Source organism: Heptranchias perlo, chromosome 11 (assembly GCF_035084215.1).
Source record: "Heptranchias perlo isolate sHepPer1 chromosome 11, sHepPer1.hap1, whole genome shotgun sequence".
NCBI classification, from domain to species: domain Eukaryota; kingdom Metazoa; phylum Chordata; class Chondrichthyes; order Hexanchiformes; family Hexanchidae; genus Heptranchias; species Heptranchias perlo.
Genome location: NC_090335.1, coordinates 28,119,875 through 28,146,887, shown reverse-complemented (window position 1 = coordinate 28,146,887; position 27,013 = coordinate 28,119,875). Strand labels below are relative to the sequence as shown.

The window sequence follows — 27,013 nt, the reverse complement described above, 5'->3', positions numbered from 1 at the left end:
TCATAGAATCATAGAATGGTTACAATACAGAAGGAGGCCATTCGGCCCATCGAGCCCGTGCTGGCTCTTTGAAAGAGCAATCCAGTTAGTCCCATTCCTCTGCTCTTTCCCTAAACCCCTGCAAATTTTTTCCCTTCAAGTATTTATCACAATTGAAACTGCTTCCACCACCCTTTCAGGCAGCACATTCCAGATCATAACTACACACTGCGTAAAAAAGTTTTTCCTCATGTCGCCTTTGGTTCTTTTGCCAATCACCATAAATCTGTGTCCTCTGGTTCTCGACCCTTCCACCAATGGGAACAGTTTCTCTTTATTTACTTTATCTGAACCCTTCATGATTTTGAACACTTCTATCAAATCTCCTCTTAACCATCCCTGCTGTAAGGAGAACAATCCCAGCTTCTCCAGTCTGTCCACGTAACTGAAGTCCCTCATCCCTGGAACCATTCTAGCAAATCTTTTCTGCACCCCCCCTAAGGCCTTCACATCCTTCCTAAAGTGCCCTGCCCAGAATTGAACATAGTACTCCAGCTGTGGCCGAACCAGTGTTTTATAAAGGTTCAACATAACTTCCTTGCTTTTGTATTCTATGCCTCTATTTATAAATGATGTGGAGAATGAAGCCTCCGAAAGCTTGTGAATTTAAAATAAAATTGCTGGACTATAACTTGGTGTTGTAAAATTGTTTACAATTCTATTTATAAAGCCCAGGATCCCCTATGCTTTTGTAACCGCTTTCTCAACCTGTCCTGCCACCTTTAAAGATTTGTGCACATATACCTCCAGGTCTCTCTGATCCTGCACCCCCTTTAGAATTGTAGCATTCAGTTGATATTGCCTCCCTTCATTCTTCCTGCCTAAATATATCACTTCACACTTCTCTACATTAAATTTTATCTGCCATGTGTCCGCCCATTCTACCTGGTCTGTGTCCTCTTGAAGTCTATTACGATCCTCCTCACTATTTACTACACTTCCAAGTTTTGTGTCATCTGCAAATTTTGAAATTGTGCCCTGTACGCCCAAGTCCAAGTCATTAATATACATCAAAAAAAGTAGTGGTCCTAGTCCCGACCCCTGGGGAACATCACTGTATACATTCCTCCAGTCTGAAAAACAACTGTTCACCACTACACACTGTTTCCTGTCACTTAGCCAATTTCGTATCTATGCTGCCACTGCCCCTTTTACTCCATGGGCTTCAATTTTGCTGACAAGCTTATTATGTGACACTTTATCAAACGCCTTTTGAAAGTCCAACAACCACATTGCCCTCATGAACCCTCTCTGTTACCTCATCAAAAAATTCAATTAAGTTAGTTAAACACAATTTGCTTTTAACAGATCCGTGCTGGCTTTCCTTTATTAATCCACACTGGTCCAAGTGACTATTAATTTTGTCTCGGATTATTGTTTCTAAAAGCTTCCCCACCACCAAGGTTAAACTGACTAGTCTGTATTTGGATTTTCAAAAGGCATTCGATAAGGTGCCACACAAAATTAGGGCTCATGGGATTGGGGGTAATATATTAGTAATGATTGAAGATCGGTTAACAGACAGAAAACATAGAGTAGGGACAATCGGGTCATTTTCAGGTTGGCAGGTTATAACTAGTGTGGTGCAGCAAGGATCAGTGCTTGGGCCTCAGCTGTTTACAATATATATCAATGACTTAGATAATGGGACCGAGTATAATGTATCCAAGTTTGCTGATGATACAAAGCTAGGTGGGAAAGTAAGCTGTGAGGAGGACGCAAAGAGGCTGCAAAGGGATATAGACAGGTTAAATGAATGGGCGAGAAGGTGGCAGATGGAGTATAATGTGGGGAAATGTGAAATTATCCACTGGTAGGAAGAATAGAAAAGCAGAATATTTCTTAAAAGGTGAGAGACTAAGAAATGTTGGTAGTCAGATGGATTTGGGTGTATTTGTACATGGATCACAAAAAGTTAACATGCAGGTAAAGCAAGCAATTAGGAAGGCAAATGGTATGTTAGCCTTTATTGCAAGGAAGTTGGAGTTTAAGAATAAGGAGGTCTTGCTGCAATTATATAGGACTCTGATGAGACCACACCTGGAGTACTGTGTACAGTTTTGGTCTCCTTACCTAAGGAAGGATATACTTACCTTAGAGGAGGTTCACTAGATTGATTCCTGGGTTGAGAGGGTTGTTCCATGAAGAGAGATTGAGTAGAATGGGCCTATATTCTCTGGAGTTTAGAAGAATGAGAGGTGATCTCATTAAATGTATAAAATTCTTAGAGGGCTTGACAGGGTTGATGCTGAGGGGCTATTTCCCCTGGCTGGCGAGTCTAGAACTAGGGGTCATTGTCTCAAGATTAGAGGTCGGTCATTTAGGACTGAGATGAGGAAAAATTTCTTCAGTCAGAAGGTTGTGAATCTTTGGAATTCTCTATCCCAGGAGGCTGCAGATGCTCAGTTGTTGAGTATATTCAAGACTGAGAGCGATAGATTTTTGGACACCAAGGGTATCGAGAGATATGGGGATAGGGCGGGAGAGTGGAGTTGAGGTAGAAGATCAGCCATGATCTTATTGAATGGCGGAGAACGCTCGAAGGGCTATATGGCCTACTCTTATTCCTATTTCTTATGTTCTTATGCTCCTTAGAGCAGAGAAGGGTAAGGGAAGATTTTATAGAGGTGTTGAAAATTATATGGGGTTTTGATAATGTATAAGGAGAAACTGTGTCCACTGGCAGGAGAGTCAGTAACCAGAGGACTCAGATTTAAGATAATTGGCAAAAAAGCCAAGGGGGAGCTGAGGAGAATTTTTTTTACTCAATGAGTTGTTATGATTTGTAATACACTGCCTGAAAGGGTGTTGGAAGCAGATTCAATAGTAACTTTCAAAAGGGAATTGGACATACACTTAAAAAAGAAAAATTTGCAGGGCTATTGGGAGGGAGGGGGGAATGGGACTAATTGGATAGCTCTTTCAAAGAGCTGGCACAGGTACGATGGGCCGAATGGCCTCCTTCTGTGCTGTATGTTTCTATGATTGTTTTCATTTGTTAACACTAATAACAAGCTAGGTACTCAGTGTAAAACTTGCATTAAAATGGGGATGACGCACTGGGAGATGTGTAATTTCAATCTCAGTCACAGGACACAATAAAAGCAGGTGCAGGAAATGGATAAGTTTGAACTGGTGAAGTCGGGTGTCCTTCTGAAGTTGGGTTAAGCAACATTGGATCAAAGTAGAGGGAGCATTTCTTCATCTGGGCGTGCTGAACCTGCCTGGGTATGTTTGATGCTGACAATAGTTACCAAAAATAGGAAAATAACTGCTTCTTTTCATGGAACGGGATCCCTTTACCATGCCGAGGACAAAAATTCATCAAAATTATAAATTATTTTTAAAATCCTATGAGAAAAGGTTAATCTGATGAAAAATGTTAACTTGTAACTGCAAAGTCTCCATGTTAAACTGAAGATTGTCATTCATGTTACTGCATCTTTTTTGACGATTTTTAAAAGAAAGTTACCAATGTAACTGAACCAGATGTACTTAATGAACCCTAGTGCTACATTGAAACAGATATAGGGGCGGTGCTAGAGGACTGGAGGATTGCAAATGTTACACCCTTGTTCAAAAAAAGGGGAGAGGGATAAACCCAACAATGTCAGTGGTGGGAAACTTCTAGAGATAATAATCTGGCTCAAAATTAATTGGCACTGTAAAAGTATGGGCTAATAAATGAAAGTCAGCACGGATTTGTTAAAGGAAAATCATGTTTGACTAACTTGATTGAATTCTTTGATGAAGTAAATGGAGAGGGTTGATGAGGGTAGTGCGGTTGATGTATGTATATGGACTTTGATAAAGTACCACATAATAGACTTGTAAGCAAAATTAAAGCCCATGGGATTAAAGGGACAGCGGCAGCGTGGATACAAAGTTGGCTAAAGGACAGAAAGCAGAGAGTAGTGATGAATGGTTGTTTTTCTGACTGGAGGGAAGTATACAGCGGTGTTCCCCAGGGGTCAGTATTAGGACCACTGCTCTTTTTGATATATATTAATGACCTGGACTTGGGCATACGGGGTGCAATTTCAAAGTTGCAGATGACACAAAACTCGGGAATGTAGTGAACAATTTAGAGGATAACAACAGACTTCAGGAGGACATAGACAGACTGGTGAAATGGGCAGCCACATGGCAGATGAAATGTAACACAGAGAAGTGTGAAGTGATAAATTTTGATAGGAAGAATGAGGAGAGACAGCGTAAACTAAATGGTACAATTTTAAAGGGGATCCAGGATCTGGGGGTGTATGTACACAAATATTTGAAGGTGGCAGGACAAGTTGAGAAGGCTGTTAAAATAGCATATGGAATCCTGGGCTTTATTAATAGAGGCATAGAGTACAAAAGCATGAAAGTTATGCTAAACCTTTATACAACACTGGTTCGGCCTCAGCTGGAGTATTCAATTCTGGGCAACACACTTTAGGAAGGATGTCAAGGCCTTAGAGAGGGTGCAGAAGAGATTTACTAGAATGGTACCAGGGATGAGGAATTTCAGTTATGTGGAGAGACTGGAGAAGCTGGGGTTGTTCTCCTTAGAGCAGAGAAGGTTAAGAAGAGATTTGATAGAGGTGTTCAAAATCATGAACAGTTTTGATAGAGTAAGAAAGGAGAAACTGTTTCCAGTTGCAGAAGGGTCGGTAACCAGAGGACACAGATTTAAGGTGATTGGCAAAAGAACCAGAGGCGACATGAGGAAACCTTTCTTTACGCAACGAGTTGTAATGATCTGGAATGCACTGCCTGAAAGGGTGGTGGAAGCTGATTCAATAGTAACTTTCAAAGGGGGAATTGGATAAATACTTGAAGGGGAAAAAATTACAGAGCTATGAGGAAGGAGCAGACGAGTGGGACTAATTGGATAGCTCTTTCAAAGAGCCGGCACAGGCACGATGGGCCAAACGGTCTCCTTCTGTGCTGTAACTATGTATGATACTAGTGTAAAAATTGACAACATTATGCAATCAAACTCCATATAAATGAGAAGCAAACTCCATCAAAGCAGCTGGGATGGCTTTGCTACTCCCTTAAAACCATGTCAGGTAATGACAAAGGTAGCCGAGGAATAACACGTAGAGCAAGTGCCTTTCATTTGGATAACCTCCACAAGCTTTGCTGGTAAAATAGAATGAATGGCAGCTATCAGGCCAGGCTTTTATGCCATCTGCCTAGAGCAAAAGTATCTAATCACAAAAAAGCTGTGTGTATAGACACGGCACGGCAGCTGGGGAGTTTAAATTCAATTAATTAAATAAAATCTGGAATAAAAAATAGCATCAGTAATGGTGGCCGTGAAACTACCGGATTGTTGTAAAAACCCATCTGGTTCGCTAATGTCCTTTAGGGAAGGAAACCTGCCGTCCTTACCCGGTCTGGCTTATATGTGACTCCAGACCCACAGCAATATGGTTGATTCTTAATCGCCCTCTGAAATGGCCTAGCAAGCCACTCGGTTGTACAATCTCGCTAAAAAAAGTCATAATAAGAATAAAACCGGACGGACCACCCGGCATCGGACCACTAGGCACAGGACACGACAACGGCAAACCAAGCCCAGTTGACCCTGCAAAGTCCTCCTCACTAACATCTGGGGACTTGTGCCAAAATTGGGTGAGCTGTCCCACAGATTAATCAAGCAACAGCCTGACATAGCCATACTCACAGAATCATACCTTTCAGCCAACGTCCCAGACTCTTCCATCACCATCCCTGGGTGTGCCCTGTCCCACCGGAAGGACAGACCGACCAGGGGTGGTGGGATAGTGATATACAATTAGGAGGGAGTGGCCCTGGGAGTCCTCAACATTGACTCTGGACCCCATGAAATCTCATGGCATCAGTTCAAACATGGGCAAGGAAACCTCCTACTGATTATCACCTACCGTCCTCCCTCAGCTGATGAATCGGTCCTCCTCCATGTTGAGCACTGAGGGTAGCAAGGGCATAGAATGTACTCTGGGTGGGGGACTTCAATGTCCATCACCAAGAGTAGCTTGGTAGCGCCACCACTGACCGAGCTGGCCAAGTCCTGAAGGATATAGCTGCCAGACTGGGCCTGCGGCAGGTGGTGAGCGAATCAACACAAGGGAAAAACCTACTTGACCTCGTCCTCACCAATCTACCTGTCGCAGATGCATCTGTCCGTGACAGTATTGGTAGGAGTGACCACCGCACAGTCCTCGTGGAGATGAAATCCCGTCTTCACACTGAGGACACCATCCAACGTGTTGTGTGGCACTATCACCGTGTTAAATGGGATAGATTCAGAACAGATCTCGCAGCTCAAAACTGGGCATCCATGAGGCGCTGTGGGCCATCAGCAGCAGCAGAATTGTATTCCAGCACAATCTGTAACCTCATGGCCCGGCATATTCCTCACTCTACCATTACCAACAAGCCAAGGGACCAACCCTGGTTCAATGAGGAGTGTAGAAGAGCATGCCAGGAACAGCACCAGGCGTAACTAAAAATGAGCTGCCAACCTGATGAAGCTACAACTCAGGACTAGATGCATGCTAAACAGCGGAAGCAACATGCTATAGACAGAGCTGAGCGATTCCACAACCAACGGATCAGATCAAAGCTCTGCAGTCCTGCCACATCCAGCCGTGAATGGTGGTGGACAATTAAACAACTAACGGGAGGAGGAGGCGGCTCTGTAAACATCCCCATCCTCAATGATGGCAGAGTACAGCACGTGAGTGCAAAAGACAAGGCTGAAGCGTTTGCCAGAAGTGCCAAATGGATGATCCATCTCGGCCTCCTCCCGCTATCCCCACCATCACAGAAGCCAGTCTTCAGCCAATTCGATTCAATCCACGTGATATCAAGAAATGGCTGAGTGCACTGGATACAGCAAAGACTATGGGCCCCGACAACATCCGGGCTGTAGTGCTGAAGACTTGTGTGTCCAGAACAAGCCGTGCCTCTAGCCAAACTGTTCCAGTACAGCTACAACACTGGCATCTACCTGACAATGTGGAAAATTGCCCAGGTATGTCCTGTCCACAAAAAGCAGGACAAATCCAATCCGGCCAATTATCGCCACATCAGTCTACTCTCAATAATCAGCAAAATGATGGAAGGTGTCGTTGACAGTGCTATCAAGCGGCACTTACCAATAACCTGCTCACCGATGCTCAGTTTGGGATCCGCCAGGACCACTCCGCTCCAGACCTCGTTATAGCCTTGCTCCAAACATGGACAAAAGAGCTGAATTCCAGAGGTGAGGTAAGAGTGACTGCCCTTGACATCAAGGCAGCATTTGACCGTGTGGCACCAAGGCGCCCTAGTAAAATTGAAGTCAATGGGAATCAGGGGGAAAACTCTCCAGTGGCTGGAGTCATGCCTAGCACAAAGGAAGATGTTAGTGGTTGTTGGAGGCCAATCATCTCAGCCCCAGGACATTGCTGCAGGAGTTCCTCAGGGCAGTGTCCTAGGCCCAAACATCTTCAGCTGCTTCATCAATGACCTTCCCTCCAACATAAGGTCAGAAATGGGGATGTTCGCTGATGATTGCACAGTGTTCAGTTCCATTCACAACTCCTCAGATAATGAAGCAGTCCGTGCCCACATGCAGCAAGACCTGGACAACATCCAGGCTTGGGCTGATAAGTGGCAAGTAACATTCGCACCAGACAAGTGCCAGGCAATGACCATCTCCAACAAGAGAGAGTCTCCATGATGTGGAGATGCCGGTGATGGACTGGGGTTGAAAAATGTAAGAAATCTTACAACACCAGGTTATAGTCCAACTGTTTTATTTGAAAATCACAAGCTTTCGGAGGCTTTCTCCTTCGTCACCTAAGAGAGTATAACCACCTCCCCTTGACATTCAACGGCATTACCATCGCCGAATCCCCCACCATCAACATCCTGGGGGTCACCGTTGACCAGAAACTTAACTGGACCAGCCACATAAATACTGTGGCTACAAGAGCAGGTCAGAGGCTGGGTATTCTGTGGCAAGTGACTCACCTCCTGACTCCGCAAAGCCTTTCCACCATCTACAAGGCACAAGTCAGGAGTGTAATGGAATACTCTCCACTTGCCTGGATGAGTGCAGCATCAACAGCACTCAAGAAGCTCGACGCCATCCAGGACAAAGCAGCCTGCTTGATTGGCACCCTATCCACCACCCTAAACATTCACTCCCTTCACCACCGGCGCACTGTGGCTTCATTGTGTACCATCCACAGGATGCACTGCAGCAACTCGCCAAGGCTTCTTCGACAGCACCTCCCAAACCCGCGACCTGTACCACCTGGAAGGACAAGGGCAGCAGGCAATGGGAACAACACCACCTGCACGTTCCCCTCCAAGTCACACACCATCCCGACTTGGAAATATATGGTCATTCCTCCATCTTTGCTGGGTCAAAATCCTGGAACTCCCTACCTAACAGCACTGTGGGAGAACCTTCACCACACAGACCGCAGCAGTTCAAGAAGGCGGCTCACCACCACCTTCTCAAGGGCAATTAGGGATGGGCAATAAATGCTGGCCTCGCCAGCGACGTCCACATCCCATGAACGAATTTTTAAAAATATGTATAGTCTGCGTTTTAGCAAAATCAACTGATTTATTAGTCATTTGTTTGCTGAGTATGTTGTTGAAGTGACCAACTATATTGACAGCCCACCTTCCTAAAAAAAAATGGCATGAGGTACAGACTGTTTTAGATGCCCAAAGGGATAATTATCTACAATGTAATCGTTTATTTAGTCCCATCTGCTGCTTCTACCTGTGCTGTTAGTTACCTATCATTTCTTCACATAAAGGGTAGTGGAAATCTGGAACGCTGTACACCAAAAAGCAGTTGAGGCTTGATTAATTGAAAATTTCAAAATGGAGATTGATAGATTTTTGTTAGGCAAGAGTATTAATGAGGATGGAACCAAGGCGGGTAGATGGATTTAAGACACAGATCAGCCATGATCTAATTGAATGGTGGTTTAGGCTCGAGGGACTGAATGGCCTACTCCTGTTCCTATTGTTTTTATCAGTTTAAATATATTTTCAATGCATGGAGACAAATGGATAGCTCATCGCCTGGAGAGCTGGGGGTTGAATTTCCATTTCTCTGGGGTTTCCACAGATCTTCCAGTTACGGTGGACGATTGGGGGAAAGCCGCGCAGAAATTAACCCCCTGGTGTTTCACACGTGCAAAAGTAAAAATTGTGGGTGGGGGGGGGAGCTGGGTAAGATATGAGTTTAAATCCAGCCAGAGTTATTGAAGGTTCATAAGATTCATTATCCATAAGCTTATTCATCACCTTATTCATAAGGTTCCTATGTGAGATAAGTTCGGGAATTTTTAATCCAGTCATTCCAGGTGAGAATGGGTCCACAGGACAAAGCTGGCACTGACTTGGCAATCTCACTTCGGAAAATGTGGAAATGTCACTCTGGTGCAATAGGGGGCTCTCTTTTATGTATGGTTGAAGAACATTGTTGGGGCAGAGTAGAGGAAGCTTTCCTCTGCATCTAACCATCCATACCTGATTTGCTAGTGGTTTCATGCTGATTGTAGATGCTTGGAATGGGAAAGTGCTCTATTCCTCAGCATTAACATCCCTCACATTGATGAGCACAAAACTCACAAGAATGTTTGAAAAGAAAAAAAATGAATGATAACTTGCACATATGAAATCACATACTATGGTCAGCAGCAAGGCTAAATCTTCCAGATTGTACAAGGAGCAACTGACCCACCGATTAGCAGAGTAACTCACTGGCAATGGGCATTCTAGATAGTTTGCTACTTGTGTGTGAAAGAGCAGCTATAACTCTGACATGTGGAACCTCTACACATGAGTAAGATTTGTATTTTATTTGTTCATCACAGGGTAATTAACAAAATAACCTGTCCCATCGTTCTCCATTGTGCATCCTCTAGTCATCCTTAAATCATTTTCCCGTACTAAAACTAGTAGCTGGAATATTTGATATGTATGATGCTAGTGATGTATATAATGTAAAGTGAATTACTTTAAAATGTGGGATAGGGATAAGAACATGATATTTCACATTAAAAATATATTTCTCATGGAATAAATGGAACTATTATATGACCAATAAAAATCATCAATGGTACTTCATTAAAACATGTACAATCAGAGACAGCAGAATAGAAGGAATTGTGTTTAATTATCTCTCTCTTCTTCAAGTTCAATATTAACTCTCTGGTTCATATCTGCTGCAGAAATGTTGTTTTGATATTTTCTGGCAGACGGATGCAGCCCTAATGTATGATGCAGTGCACGTGGTGTCCGTAGCCTTCCGAAAAGCCTTTCAAATGACGATCAGCTCCTTACAGTGTCACAGGCACAAACCCTGGCGCTTCGGATCCAGGTTTATGAACCTCATCAAAGAGGCAAGTCAACTATTTATCTCCTGTGATTTTTATGTGGCCATTTGTTCTCCACTTCAGTGCACACGTTTAAGCAGTTATTGGGTCAGTACAGCGGGACCACTCCAAGGTAAAACCATTGTACTTATAACACTTATGGACAAATAAATGCTATTTCTCCAGATTATTAGCTCACATACCTATTTAGAATATTGTACATCATGTACTGAGGATGCTGCTGTCGTAGTTTAGGAACACTCCAAAACACTGTGACCAGTGAATAATTTACAGGCAGATTTACAGATATTTCAAAGTGAGGTGCAAGATTACAATCTAATGAAGAGATCTTAAGGCTAATTCCCCTATCAGGCACTCCCACTGAGGAAAGGCACTCACAAGGAGCGCTGCTCATGAAATGGCCCACAGACCATTAAATGAATGGAGAGAAAACCAGGGACTTCAGGGCCATGATTTCCCAATCAATGCTCCCTGTGAGTGTCACATCCAGCTGGGTGCACTCAATCAGGAAATCAGCCCACATATGGCATAAATCATTATTTAACCACTTTATCTAAACTCTGAAACTGAGTTATTGCTTAAACTCGCATGCAGGTATTTTTTTTTCAAAGGATAAAATGTACAGTCTCTATAATTAAAAGTCTTGCAGTTTTTTTATTATTTGCTCTCAGAACGTGGGCGACGCTGGTTAGGTTACATTTATTCTCCACCCTTAGTTGCCCTGAGAAGGTAGTAATGGGCCACTTTCTTGAACCCTTGCAGTTCTTAACATGATGGTGCTCTCACAATGGTGTTGGGTATTCTAAGATGTTGACCCAGCAACAAATTAAGTAATGGCGATATATGTCTGAGTCAGGATGGTGTGTGACTTGGAGGTAATGGTGTGACCAGGACTTTGCTGCTGTTTTCAGGGCTGAGAGGTCCTGTTGAAGTAACCTTGGTGAATGGTTGCAATGTATCCTGTACATAGTACATACTGCAGCCATTGTGTGCTGGTGGTGGGGAGGGTGGCTATTGAGTCCAGTGGCAGGGATGCTGCTCAAGCCAACTGCTCTGTCCTGGATGGTAAGTGGTGAGTGCTTCATTTCTATTCTGACTTGAGCCTTATAGATGGCAAAGAGACTTTGAGAAGTCAGGAGGTGAGCCACTCATTGCAAAGTACCCAGTCTCTGCCCTATTCTTGTACCACAGTGTTGATATGACTGGTCAAAATAAGCTTCTGATCAGTAGCCATCCCAAGACGTAGATGATGGTGGACTAGTTGAAGGTGGTACCATAGAAAGTCAGAGGAAGACAGTTGGGCTTTTTCTTATTGGGGATAGTCATTGACTGGCACTTATCTGGATGTGAATGTCACCTGCCACTTGTCAGCCCAAGCCTGCATGTTGTCCAGGTCCCACTGTAGGCTACCATGGGGTGCTTCATTATCGGAGTTGTGAATGAAATGAAATACAATAGAATCATCGGCAAACAGCCGCAATCCTGACCTTATAACAGAGGGAAAGTCATTGATGAAGTTGGGCCTAGGACACTATCTTGAGGAACTCCTGTAGCAATGCCTTGTGACTGTGATAATTGGCCTCTAACAACCATAACCATTTTCGTCTGTGTCGGGAATGACTCCAACCCACTGGAGGGTTTTCCCTTGGATCCCCATTGTTTCCTAGCACTCGTTGCATGTGTCTGTAGTGCAATACTAGTTAAAAACTCCCACCTGAAATTGTGGCCTCCAGAGGCATCATATCTCAGGTGTTACACATCCACTTGGCAAAACGAAATCGTGATTGGCTCAAATAAATTTACTAATCAAATATCCAATTGACTAAATTTGAATGAATCAAAAGTAGTAAAAAGTACCAGGGAGGAATGAATAAGCAGCAGAAAAGCAAGCAATCAAATTCCTCATTTTTTTCCATAGCTACCATTCACTGTCCAGCAAGTACCACAAAACCGATCAGTCAAATTATTCAAATAATTTCTTCACACTGATTTCAGCCACCATTTTCCTTCCTGGTTCAGGTCAATGAATACAGTTAGAAATTAACATTTATAACATACAAACACATTAAAGATTATGCAATTTTGAAACAAAAACACAAACATAGCCATAAAGTTGGATATTTAATGTTATAAGTTTCTCCCACACGGGCCTGCCTTCTGGGAAGTTAGCTTGAGTTAGAAATTTCACCTGGGGCTAGAATGCTGGGGATTTCCACCTGCTGTGGACGAATTCTGTGTGGGAGAATTTTCAACCTGCTCGTGTGGAACTAAAATACCCAAAGTGCACTATGATAACCCAAGTCAAACACAACCAGGTAGAATAAGATTAGGGAGTCAAGATCTCCCTAGGAACAAATGTGTGTGTGAGAGAGCTGCATAATGGGAGCTGTAGTTTTCACCGTTATATCAGTGGAGCTGTACAGGGTGCACCATGCAACCCGTGTTGAATGACAACCAGACAGAAAAGGTACAAAACCAACTCTAAGGCATGAGCAGCAGAAAAATAAGATTTTTTTTTCAGCATTTTATACCGTTTAAGTCTTTACATAAAAATTCTGAGCGAACAACGTTGTTTGAGATGAGGTTTTTTTATTTGTGTAAAATAAGGGAGGGATGAAGGAATGAAATGAGGGAGCCTGCTGTTTGTACTGGGGCCAGAGCGGGATGTTTAGGAGGCATTTGATACTGACCCTGGACTCTATGGCAGAGTCAGTCGCTCTGGACCATGACGAATGACTACTTGTTCAGGTGCTGATCATTGGAGTTTCGACAGTGAATAATCTCCCTGGTGCAACTTCAACAAGAACTACTAATTCACCATGAAGAAAAATATACATCTTTTATAATCATGTAAATAACTGAGAAGAAATGTATTGGTGAGGGAGGAGAAATAAATGAACAAAAGAATAAAAGTATTTGGGGGTAATTTTGACTTTCGGCGATAGTGTAAAACGGACAATATTGGATCAGTCGCCTGTTATACATTTCACCCGATTTTCATTTCCATTGTCTTAAACAAATCTACCTTGAGAGATGATACAAAATAATAAATACTTTCCAATGTAAGTAACTGGAAGGAGAGATTTGGGGGAGGGAAGAACAAATAAATTTGACAAAACTAATATATCTTAAGCAACTTTTGTAAAATGATAGGTGAATAATATTACAAATGTTACAGTAGATTTTCCTCTTCATTACATTCAAATCCCAGGTCTACACCATCACTACACTGCCCCAGGATTTCTGGATGTGGGAGTTCCCTGTCTGGGAAGAACTACACCTGTACCTGTGGGACAGATCATTTGGGGTCCTCTTACCTCACTTTCCTCTGAGGGCACCCAAATGGAGGACATCCCAAAAAAGCTGGGACCTGCACAGGGACCCTCCATAGACTGAAGGGTCTGCAGGGGGTTCCTAGTGGCACTCCAAATATGGAACCTTGATGAAGGTAAGTTCTCTTTGTTTAGCAGGACGATCGTCGGGGCCCGGGGCCTTCTGGTGGTCCTATCCAGCAGCAGGCAGAAGATCCTGATGCAGGCAGCCAAGAACAAAGCTGTAGACATCTCAGGCCTGCAGCTATGCTCCTGTATCTACGCCCCCCCCTCCCTCCCCCGCCAATCCCAGCGCCAGGGCCAGGAAATTCTAGGAGACTCCTCCCTTCACGGATGCAGTGCACTTCTGGGGGTCTGGAGAGGGAAATCAGTCCTATTACGTCTGTGAGGTCTGTATTGTGCAGCATCAGTAAACTGTAATACTTTTGCCTTGTGTAAGACATTTGATATAATGCTCCAGTTAATTTGCTGCATTACAGCAATGAGTGAATTGTTGCCACATTTAGGCTATAGTGGGACTGCAGTAAATATCAGAAAAACACAATCCCGGCTACCCATGAACAATGGCACAGGAGATCTGCTAGATTTTGGTTAAAAAAAACATATCAAACACACTCTCCTCAGGTGTAGTGCGATAGACTGCAGGGTGCACGGAATACTGTGTTGGAATCATGTGACCTACCAAAAGAGACGCATTATTTTCTGGTGTAATCACTTAAGGATTACAGCATCATATTGTTACAAATATTTTATACTGCAGATTACAGGACTTAATCCAGATTAGATGTCTTATATAGTAGTTTTTCTTCATTTTTCTTAACTGTCTTTATTGGCTGAATTTAAAATTGTTGCTCGGGTGTTAGTAACCCATAAAATCTGAACAAAAAATTCTTATTATGAAGCAAAGGGAAGATATTCAGTGTCCTACATTAAAGAGTGATTTGCTTTTCAGTAATGGCTTAACCTATTTGGCAGCCTGACGAGTGGCTGCTGGTGCTTTGGGTACTTTATGTTGATCTGTTATGTGACTGGCATTCAAACCTTAAGTGTATATCATCGAGAATGTTTTCTGCTCAATCCTCTATATAATTTGTGCTGGTGAAGGGGTTAAGGACAGTTAAAGTAATGTAGATTGGTGCCAGAAAAATCTCTTTAACACTTATTTCTATTCAGTTTGACATGAAAGCAGCAGCTTTTTTGTTTTTCAGTCTTCCCTTATGGCAAAATAGGTTAATAAAAGTGAAAAACACATCATGGAAATATACTTGTATATTCCAAAATAAAGAGAACGATGATGCCTTCTGCAATAGAACATTCCAGGCAAATTTTATGATTTAGCGCTCTGGCTAAATATTAATGTCGAGAAAATTGAACGAGCCACAAATTGAGCAAGCTGACCCCCGGTCCCGAATTGCTAATTTGCACTCCTATTGCATGAGTTTCTATGCTGTGAACCCATGAGCACTAAGTTGTAAAATGTACCCCCTCCGTGCCCATTAGAGTGTTAACTGATACTGATTTGGAGGCCTACACATTTATACAAACAATGCATAGAAATGATTGGTTTAACCTGCTGTTCAATCTAGTGGTAACTGAAGTGAAGCTAAATGTGTTCTTGTAATATTGCCCCTCAGACTCAGTGGGATGGCCTGACGGGACACATCACCTTCAACAGAACTGACGGTCAGCGGAAAAATTTCAATTTGGATATTATAAGTCTGAAGGAGGAAGGTCTGGAACAGGTAAACAACACAGTGTTCCATTTACTAGTTACATTGCAAAGCCCTTTCTTGGCAAGGAGGTGTAATTTTTTTTGCTTGATAGTAACACAATGCTTCCAGTTACATTAAAAACATAGTGATAAATGCCAAAAGCTTTTTAATCTTAAAGAAACTCGTGTTTTTGTCGGTGTTGAACATTTTTTCTGTCTGGAGAGGAATTTCTTGCATGTGTTCTAAAAACACAAATTCTCTTTTTATTATTCACAATGTGTGTTTGTGCATCAGTTTAATTCAATTGGTAACACTCTCACCTTTAAGTCAGCAGATTGTGGGTTCAAGTCCCAGTTTAGTTCTTGAGCACATTATCAAGACTTGACACTGGGGGAGTACTACATTATCAGAGGTGCTGTCCATTGGATGGAACATTGAACTGAGCTCTGTCGGGTTCAGGTGGATGCTAATATCCCATGACGCCAGTCAAAGAGCAGAGTGTTCCCCCAATGTCCTAACCAAAATTGCGACCTCAGTCAACACCACCAAAAGATTACCTGGTCATTCATGGAATGCTCTTGTGGGATCTTGCTGCATGTAAAGTGGCTGCTGCATGTGTTTCACATACCATGAAATACTTCAAAGTAATTTATTGTATGTCAAGTGTTTTGAGACTTTTCTGAGAGAAGATGTGCTAAATAACTGCAAGTCTTTCTGTGTAAGGTCTGAATTTCTCTGCTTAAAATAACCCTCTTTGGTAGTTGTCATTGTGATGTAAATTAAGCATTTTTGTTTATGATGGATTATTTCTTGTTGGTCACAGTACACACAGGGTTAAAGCTAAGGACTGTTAACTGACTCATCATCCTGCAGACAATATATATAATAGTCCAACAAAAGCAAAATATTGCAGATACTGGAAATCTGAAATAAAAACAAAAAATGCTGGAAATACTCAGGAGGTCAGGCAGCATCTATAGAAAGGGAAACAGAGTTAACGTTTCAGGTCGACGACCTGACTCTGTCGTAAGGTCCTTTGTCAGAAATCCCTCGGGGATGTGAAGAAGGGTGATCAAACCTGAAAAGTTAACCCTACCTTCCTCTCTCTACAGCTGCTGAGTGTTTCCAGCATTTTCTGTTTTTATTTCAGATTTCCAGCATCTGCAGTATTTTGCTTGTTGTCCCTGATTGTTGTCTGGATGAGTGTAAATTTCTTGTAATCACAACTATTGAGCTTCAAAGCATGCTAGACATTTCCCTGACCAGCAAGCATCCCATGTAATTGCCTTCATACGGATTATTTTTTTCAAATAATAGGCTTGATGGACAGCTTTATCCGAGTTGAAGACTCGATTCAGGTTTGTGAGAGGACCGGGGCTATGATGGATCATCCTGCAGCCCAGGAATTCCAGATTGTGGGTTTATATTTAGCAACCTGTACACAGCTCACTAGTCAGTCTGAATCTGTCAGGGGTACAAGGCTAATTAGAGACTCCATGGTAACAAAGAGCCTTATAAGAAGTGACTGTATTTTAAGGGGTCAGTTTTATGTTGTGAGTTAGTGCCCGGGAAATACCTTTGTTGTTTTTGACATTTCAATGAGAACAGTAAAGTTTGTAATTACTGCAAATATCCAGAGTCCAAAACTCTGGAATTCCCTCCGTGAACCCCCCTCCCACTTCCCCCTCTTCCGTTTAGACCCTCATTAAAACCTGCCTCTTTGACCAAGATTCTAGTCACCCCTCCAAATATCATCTTCTTTGGCTCAACATTCGTGTTTGATTTTGCCTGTGTGAAGCACTTTGGGATATTTTCCCATATTAAAGGGGTCATATAAATGCAAGTTATTGTACTGTAAATATAGTGTGCTGAGCACTGCCTTCTTGTCTGTTTGATGTTCAATAGACCTATCATGTACATCATAGCCTAAGGCACAATCTAATAGAGTGTTTATTCACCTGCCTACTGAAGTCAAGGCAATCACGTGGCAGTACATAAAAATCCATTAAACCTAAGTATAGTGGCAGGGACTCTCAGTTGGTCCGTGGTCCCATTACATTTACCTAGATATTGGGCAGGGTAAAGGCACACTCTGGTTTGTAGGGATTGAGGGATGTTCTTATGGAAATGGCCAGTGATGTTGAACACAAGGAAAATACCTGGTGTAAAAAATGTAATAGGCACCAATGTCAACAGCTTTACTTAGAGCCCTCTTTACTGACCAAAGTAACAACACGCCTGTCATTACAGAACACACAGGAAAATGTAGAATAAACATGGTGGATTCTGGATTGATTATAATAAATTGCACACAACTATTTACTATCATTTCTTTGATTCCTCTTTCTTTTTGTTCTAATAAGATCTTTTTACTTTAACAAGCTCCTTTATTTCTTACAAGCCTTCTAGTGACACTCCTTATCACTACAATAAAGTATGGCGGAAGGTTTGTACTAAGAGAAGTGTCATGTATTTATTTTGTGTAGTTTGTATGGTTTGTTGTGATTAGTTTAGTTCCAGTGTAAGAATTTTTTCCATTAGTGAAACATTTTGTTTCTAAATCCAAAATAACCTCTTGTATAATGTATGTTATACATTTATGGCTCAGGGAGTTGCACCGACTCCCAGGTTATCCCTAAATGATGGAATATGTCACTGCACTTCAAAAGCAATTCACCGTGGGAGACATATTTTTCAAACCTATTTTTATTAAAGTTTATTCTGGCCACCGGCTGTACCACCATTCAACTCCTAAGGATTGGAAGGACCCAAGAGTTTCGTCAGTTCTTCTCTATAACTAAAAAATCTAGAAAGAAGACCAGCAACAATGCCCCTTACCCATGTTTGAATACACATATTCAGACCTCTGCCTTCCTGCAATCCATGGCGATACAGTATAACTGCAGCCCCCACTTTAGACTTATTCTTAAAAATCAATTGGCACTGCTTTGGTTGATGCAGTGTAAGTGTAGCACAACATAATGAGTGGAGGGCATTTAGCTGGCTGAAACCGCCCTACTTACATCTCCCACCTGTCAATCAATTGTTGCCTTTGCAATATGTGAGAAAATGCCATCCTTTAATTCATTTTTTATTTTATTTTATTTATCAAACAATATGTTTCATAGATTTCTGACCAAGGGATCTTGTGCGATTTGGTCAGCTATACAGAATCAAACAACACATGCAATTGTTATGGTCTGTGTTGTTAATCGGCAATACTAAAGCTCCAAATTACGGCATTTATTTCATGTAAACTCGTACTGAAGCCAAATAGATTCAAATTGTTGGGAAAAGTAGGTTTGGACTTTGATTTGTCCATTATATTCCAACATGTATTTGAAGTGAAAAATGTTCTGGAAAATATTATACTTAGTTTTACTTGAAGATTATTTGATCTCTTGGTTATAGATTGGATTCTGGAATTCGAACACAGGACTTAACATGACGGACAGCCTAAAGGACAAGCCCGCCAATATCACCGACTCTTTGGTCAACAGGACTCTTTTAGTCACAACTATTTTGGTAAGCCTGTTGATTTTATTTTTTGCAAAATTGCCTTAACATTAAAACTACAATAGCACATGCATACAAACAAAACAATAAGAATTATTGTAGACAATTGTCCCTTATAATTAGGATAAAAGCTAAAACAACTTTTGGGGGGGAAACAGCAGAACGGTAACGATGATAAAGTTATGATTGTTCGTAATGGAGTTAGAGGTGAAAAAAGATAAAATTGCAAGTGTGAATGGGAAGACACTGATTATTAGTCAATAGCTATTATCAGACCTGATTGATTTAGAGAAACAAATACAGATCTGTTGCTTCCTTTATCAGTAGCTGTAAGAATATGGTTTGAAACAAGCATGGTCAAATATCCCATCTCGCATAGCTCGCATAAAGTTCCCAAGCATCTTAGCAAGAGGATGGGTGTTAATCGAAAGGGAAGCAAAGTCATGGCTCGGTGTGTGTGAACAAAGACAGTTTGTAAAAGACAGAGAATGCTGAAACTTCAGAACTAAACACTCAAAGGTCAAGAGATGGCTTGTTACTAGATGCTTTAACATCAAAAGGTGGTTTACACCGAAACAAGAGATGTGGTTGCTAAAGAAACCACATACTAAGACCTGATAACAGTGAAAGGCTACGTAAACAATAGACATCGCAGGAGCCCTGTTCAAGGCCGATGTCGAACAGTTTATGCAGCAGATAATATAAACAATCCTTGGTGGTTTCTGAGAGTCAGCACAATGGGATGGTTTACAAACAGGAGATAAGGACAGAGGTGCGTACATGCAGAACAACGCAGCCGAATAGCATAAAGATAGGGCATGCTCCTTCCCAAAAGCTATAGCTGTCAAAATGGGGTGGTCGGATGTCTGTTGCCTCAGGCAGTCCATGAAGGCCAGGTCTGATCTACCTGGATTCAAAGACAGATAAGGTTGTATTGATTGCTTGTCATTTAATGTGATCTGTAGACAGTACTGTTGAATGTAAAGTTGAAGGTAGCTGTAGTGCAATTCTGTTGTGAGTCAATCTATTAAAAGCTTGCTATTTTATAATCTCTCGGGCTAGAATCAAGCAGAAGTTATTGTTGAAGGATTAACAATAGATTTTTGGATACTAAGGGAATCAAGGGGTTTGGGGATAGGGCTGGAAAGTGGAGTTGAGGTAGAAGATCAGCCATGATCTTATGGAATGGCGGAGCAGGCTCGAGGGGCCATATGGCCCACTCCTGTTCCTATTTCTTATGTTCTTATGTCCTTAACAACCCATAGTTGAGACAGTAATGGAAAAATACGCTAACAGTAGCATTATAGCCTTTCACGCTAAATACAAGAGTTAATATATTAGAATTGCTTGATAATGTACTAAAAGATTTCATTCATTGGTTCTGTTCTGTAGGAAGACCCCTACATGATGCATAAGAAATCTGACAAGCCTCTTTACGGGAATGACCGTTTCGAAGGTTATTGCCTTGACTTGTTAAAAGAGTTATCAAACATTTTGGGCTTCACTTATGAAGTTAGACTAGTAGCCGATGGAAAGTATGGGGCACAGACTGAGAAGAGTGAATGGAATGGAATGATTGGAGAACTCATTGACCATGTAAGTGATTACGCTCATAGCCATTAAAGCCAGTACTGTCTGTACTTAATACTGTCAGTTTGCTTTATCTGGATCTCTGATATCCTGCAAGTTCCAACAGAATGTGCTTCTGTTTATTTCATTCTTCAATAATAATGTTTTTAAAATGTATGATGCTTCCTAACCCTTTTTGCATGACACGTATAGTATAGGTTAATAAATATCTGATTCTAAATTGTGGTTAGAGATACTCCAACTGTGAAATGATCTGTGATACACAGTGAACATAATTTGTCAGGGTAATTGTGGTTGTATTTCCTTATTCTAATATCGCACTGAATATGCCATTTGTAGACTTTGCTGTGGAAAATTAAGCAGTAGTTAATGAAGTTTGAAAGGAAGGTGCCGTGGTTTGTGGTTCCTGGAAATGGTGACAAGCAGCATTCTGCTAATGCGGTAAATTAACGAAGGCAAAATGAATTAGACCATTAATAAATGAGTGGAATTTCCAAAACACTGCACAATCTTCAATAAAATACTTCCACGGCTAAGTCCATTCAGAACCTGCCATCTTAGTACAGAGGTTCTTCTTGTGGAAAGCAGACCTGCTCCTAATGCTCAGTAATTCATCATTCATAGCCCCTTAACTTAGTTAATGCTCACGCTTTTAAACTAAAAACTATTTACCTGACTTTTTTAAATGTGAAGAGAAGTGTAATCTCTTTATTTAAATCTTAGTATTAATTTACTTTGTAATTATTTTCCTTCATTTCCATGCTGGTTAGAAATTATCCATCAATACAACCCATGGAAAGACCAGAATGAAAAAGTGACAACAAGCAGACTGTACAGCAGCTGGCAGAGAGAAGAGTACCATAGTGAGGTCTTGTGACGTGTATTCCCAGTCTAGTTATGATAACTGACTGGTTAATTCATTCAGACACTGTAATACAAAATAGAAGGACAGGAAAAGACTAGTTGGTCCATCAAGACTGTTCCATACTGTCATGGTGCGACTACTCCACATCATCACCCCAATCCCCCCAACCCACCCACCGAACGTGCAATCTCCCGGGAGAGGCGAAAAAACAAAGAAAAAAAATCTTAAGCCAATTTAGAAACAAAACGCTGGGAAATTCCTCTCTGACCCCTGAAGGCAATCGAGAAAGTACCAAGAGACTGCAGTGATTGAGAAAGACATCCTTCAATATCCACCTACCTTCTATATGAGGTTGGCCACACTCAGGAACTTGTCCAGCGCCCTTTTGAATGCAATAATCACGGGTCAGCCCAGAGATACTGTGGTTCAAATAATGTGAAGGGTGGAAATGCAACTTGGGGCTTGATAATGCCCATTGTGATTGAGTAAAATTATATTATTTCTATTATGAATCTCATTACTATGTTTGCAATTTTCCATTCTCTTCTGGTGCTTTATATTGAGCAGAGGTTTCTTTGAACCCACTGGAATATTTCCATTTGTGTGTGTAACTAAGGTGCTTTCACAGTTGGGCTTTAGCTTTACTGATTGGTTGAATTATCTCCAAATCAGTGGAACATGAAATATGAATGTGGGAGGGGGTGGTTAATTGTTAAATGAATTAATAGCCTTGGAAGCAATGTCTGTCTCAATAGTGGATGGTATAATTTTTCTGTAAGGTTCTACATTTTTCTATTCATTTCAAAAAATCTTATCACGATGCCACATTAGGTGTCATCCAAAAAGAATTTAATTAAAAACAAATCTAATGAACAGTCAGGGATGTGTTGCAGAAGTGCCCCTGGTCCCAAGTTAAAATGGAACTAATTGCATCAGACCAAAACCAGCAAGGGACTGTGTACAAGTTTGTCATCCACCCCTCTGACCCCTGCTATTTTTTATAACCTGCATAGGATATTCCTTATTGTGTTGTTTCTTTCAAAAGTACCTGTTGGTGTATCCTACTGTATAGACTACAAAGTGAGCAAGCAGCTAGTCTGTGATTGGTAAATAGGATATATGGGGGGATACTGGGTGGACTAAAAATTGATAAAAAGAAGGTACTAGAAAGGCTGGCTGTACTTAAAGTAGATAAGTCACCCGGTCCGGATGGGATGCATCGACAGCACCTCCCAAATCAGCGACCTCTACCACCTAGAAGGACAAGGGCAGCAGGCACATGGGAACAATACCACCTGCACGTTTCCCACCAAGTCACGCACCATCCTGACTTGGAAATATACCGCTGTTCCTTCATTCCCGCTGGGTCAAAATCCTGGAACTCCCTACCCAACAGCACCGTGATACCTTCACCACACGGACTGCAGCAGTTCAAGAAGGCAGCTCACCATCACCTTCTCAAGGACAATTAGGGATGGGCAATAAATGCAGGCCTTGCCAGCAACGCCCACATCCCATGAATAAATAAAAAAAAAGGTTGCTGAGAGAAGTAAGGATGGAAATTGGAGAGGTGCTGGCCATAATCTTCCAATCCTCCTTAGATAGTGGTGCCAGGACTGGAGAATTGCAAATGCTACACCGTTGTTCAAAAAAGGGTGTAAGGATAAACCCGGCAACTACAGGCCAGTCAGTTTAATCTCGGTGGTGGGGAAGCTTTTAGAAACGATAATCCGGGACAAAATCAATAGTCACTTGAACAAGTGTGGATTAATAAAGGAAAGCCAGCATGGATTTGTTAAAGGCAAATAGTGTTTAACTAACTTGATTGAGTATTTTTGATGAGGGAACAGAGAGAGATGATGAGGGTAATACGGTTGATGTGTATATGGGCTTTCAATAGGCGTTTGATAAAGTGCCACATAATAGGCTTATTGGCAAAGTTGAAGCCCATGGAATAAAAGCAGCAGTGCCAGCATGGATATGAAATTAGCTAAGTGACAGGAAACAGAGAGTAGTGGTGAACGGTTGTTTTTTGGACAGGAGGAAGGTATACAGTGGTGTTCCCCAGGGGTCGGTACTAGGACCACTGCTTTTTTTGATAGATATTAATGACTTGGACTTGGGTATACAGGGCACAATTTCAAAATTTGCAGAAGACACAAAATTTGGAAGTGTAGTAAACAGCATGGAGGATAGTCATAGAGTTCAAGAGGATATAGACAGGCTGGTGGAATTGGCGGACACGTGGCAGATAAAATTTAACGCAGAGAAGTGCAAAGTGATACATTTTGGCAGGAAAAATTAGGAGAAGCAATATAAACTAAATGGTACAATTCTAAAAGGGGTGCAGGAGCAGAGAGACCTGGGAGTATATGTGCACAAATCTTTGAAGATGGCAAGACAGGTTGAGAAAGCGGTCAAAAAAGCATACGGGATCCTGGGCTTTATAAATAGAAGTATAGAGTACAAAAGCAAGGAAGTTATGTTGAACCTTTATAAAACACTGGTTCGGCCACAGCTGGAGTATTGATCCAATTCTGGGCACCGCATTTTAGGAAGGATGTGAGGGTGCAGAAAAGATTTACTCGAATGGTTCCAGGGATGAGGGACTTCAGTTACGTGTATAGACTGGAGAAGCTGGGGTTGTTCTCCTTAGAGCAGAGAAGGTTGAGAGGAGATTTGATAGACGTGTTCAAAATTATGAAGGGTTTAGATAAAGTAAATAAAGAGAAACTATTTCCATTGGCGGAAGGGTCGAGAACCAGAGGACACAGATTTAAGGTGATTGGCAAAAGAACCAAAAGCGACATGAGGATAAACTTTTTTACGCAGCGTGTAGTTATGATCTGGAATGTGCTGCCTGAAAGGGTGGTGGAAGCAGATTCAATCGTGGCTTTCAAAAAGGAATTGGATAAATACTTGACGGGAAAAAATTTGCAAGGCTATGGGGAAAGAGGGGGGGAGTGGGACTAACTGGATTGCTCTTACAAAGAGCTGGCACGGGCTCGATGGGCCAAACGGCATCCTTCTGTGCTATAACCATTCTATGAACTTATGAAATTGGGCCGCAAAGTGCCCATTTTTCAAGAGGTACATGGCCTCCTAAGGCTCCAAAATGGCATGCAGGAAGCGTTTACATACTTCGGATCAGAAATGCGCCGCCCGCCATACTGCGTAAGAACAAACCAGAGGCGACCTTTACCCACACCCACATGGCAGATAGGAGATTTGCATATGCAAATAATGGGTCTAACACCTGCTTCAGGTCCCTGCTACAACATAGGTTTGCCCCTCGGGGAAAACTAACCCAAAACATCGCAAAAACATCACCATCCCAATCGCTCCCGGTCCCGAGATCCCCAACCTCCAATCTCCAGGTCCTGGCTCCCAGTGCCAACTCCAAGGCCCCGATCCTCTCCCCGATCGTTCCTCCGAGCCCCGATCCGAAGTTGAAGCGTCTAATCCCGATGCGTCCTGCCCCCTGATCCCGACTCGCCCACCCCAATCCCGAGCTCAAGCACCTATTTGTGGGCCGCTGCACTCTCTTCATTATGATAAGGTCTGAGGCCCAATCTCCAGCACAATTATTGTGCACGTGGCTTTCAAAAAGGAATTGGATAAATACTTGACGGGAAAAAATTTGGGGCGGCGGGGGCGGGGTGGGGGGAGACGAGCTCTCAAATTTAACCTCCAAGATGTATAAAGTGCTAAACTAAACGATGGTTTAAGTGGTGTCAAAACATCCATAATCCTTGTATTCCTCCGCAGTTGGTTTTAGTTAGTTCTTAACCAACTGCTTTCCTCTGCGCTCAAATCTGTAGTTTAAAATAACATGCATTGTGTTTGATTTAATTCAGCACCAAGAACACAGTGTTTGTTAAAGTGAAGATCTTGCTTTGGTGTCAGTGTGCCTCATTAGAAATGTGCTGCGTATCCTGCGATGACAGGCTGGCCTTGTAACATCGTGTGTCACTGGATTTTATCACAGTGCACTGATGCTATGACAGAAACAAGTTTGCTTTTTGCCCATTAGTGCATCTAATTAATCACAGTGAGACTTGAGTGCTCTGCCTGTATAGCAGGTGTTGAAACAAATTTTTTCTTATTTGACAGACTGTTGTGTGAAGATGTATTTAGTTTAATATGATAAATATGTAGGATTAAAAACATGCTCCTATGATGTATTACAATGCACTATTCCCTGAAGTCAATTTTATGGTGGCCTTATTTATCTTCTCCAAATACTATGAAGACAGAAATTATTTTTGACTTAGTTTTTAATTTTTAATGGAAAACCTGTTTTCAATAGCCTAACTTAACTCAGTCAGCTAAATTAGTTCCACTTAGTAGAACTGATTAATCTGTTCTCCCTAATCATATTGGTTATATTCCAAGCTTCTTACGGTACTCGTTTTCTGAGTTGCCACAAACATAAGAACATAGGCCCCTCGAGCCTGCTCCGCCATTCAATAAGATCAAGGCTGATCTTCGACCTCAAATCCACTTTCCCGCCCAATCCCCATATCCCTTGATTCCCCTAGAGTCCAAAAATCTGTCTATCTCAGCCTTGAACATATTCAATGACTCAGCATCCACAGCCCTCTGCAGTAGAGAATTCTAAAGATTCACAACCCTCTGAGTGAAGAAATTTCTCCTTGTCTCAGTCTTAAATGGCCGACCCCTTATCCTGAGACTATGCCCCCTTGTTCTAGACTCTCCAGCCAGGGGAAACAACCTCTCAGCATCTACCCTGTCAAGCCCTCTCCGAATCTTACATGTTTCAATAAGATCACCTCTCATTCTTCTAAACCCCAGAGATTATAGGCCCATTCTACTCAATCTTTCCTCATAGGACAACCCTCTCATCCCAGGAATCAATCTAGTGAACCTTTGTTGCACCGCCTCTAAGGCAAGTATATCATTCCTTAGATAGGGAGACCAAAACTGTACAGTACTCCAGGTGAAGTCTCCCTGTACAATTGTAGTACCACTTTCTTACTCTTGTACTCCAACCCCCTTGCAATAAAGGCCAACATGCCATTTGCCTTCCTAACTGTTTGTTGTACCTGCATGCCAACTTTTTGTGTTTCTTGTACGAGGACACCCAAGTCTCTCTGAACACCAACATTTAATATGAAGCAATGAAAATATTAATCCAACCTCATACCTTCCTTTATCATATACTGTCCCATCCTGGTTGAAGTCAAAATCAAAGATTAAAAGTGATCATACAAAAAATAGTGGGCACGTCACCATTTCAATTCATATTTGTCTGTTATATTGACAAGTATTGTTCATTAACTGCACCGTGTCAGAATACAGTTAAAACTGCCTCTTCAGATTGGTTGGTTTGAGAAGCTCAGTCCTCACCATTACCAGTTAATACTGTATGGAAGTAGCTGCCTACGTTTTCTTTTCTAGCCAAGCCCAGTGACAAAACAAATAAAACCAAAACAATATAAAAATGTCAGAATACTCGACACAGCAGTGCCTATGATATTCAAGGTAACATTCAGTTCCAGACAGCTAATCTAGTTACTTCCTATAGAAGTTGCCCCTTCTAAAGCATATAGT

The 27,013-nt window shown here is 41.8% G+C and overlaps 1 protein-coding gene across 3 annotated transcripts in view; it reads left to right on the top strand.

The window, feature by feature from the left end:
* The window catches only part of LOC137327204 (glutamate receptor ionotropic, kainate 1-like), a 297,693-nt gene that overhangs the window by 219,968 nt on the left and 50,712 nt on the right, over nt 1–27,013 (top strand). For 2 of the 3 annotated variants that reach the window (XM_067992764.1, XM_067992766.1), the window contains exons 7-10: nt 10,287–10,430; nt 15,391–15,498; nt 18,880–18,993; nt 20,377–20,580. In XM_067992764.1, the coding sequence (XP_067848865.1) occupies nt 10,287–10,430; nt 15,391–15,498; nt 18,880–18,993; nt 20,377–20,580 (570 nt within the window). The remainder of the gene's footprint in view (nt 1–10,286; nt 10,431–15,390; nt 15,499–18,879; nt 18,994–20,376; nt 20,581–27,013) is intronic. The other variant, XM_067992767.1, reaches the window with a different exon arrangement.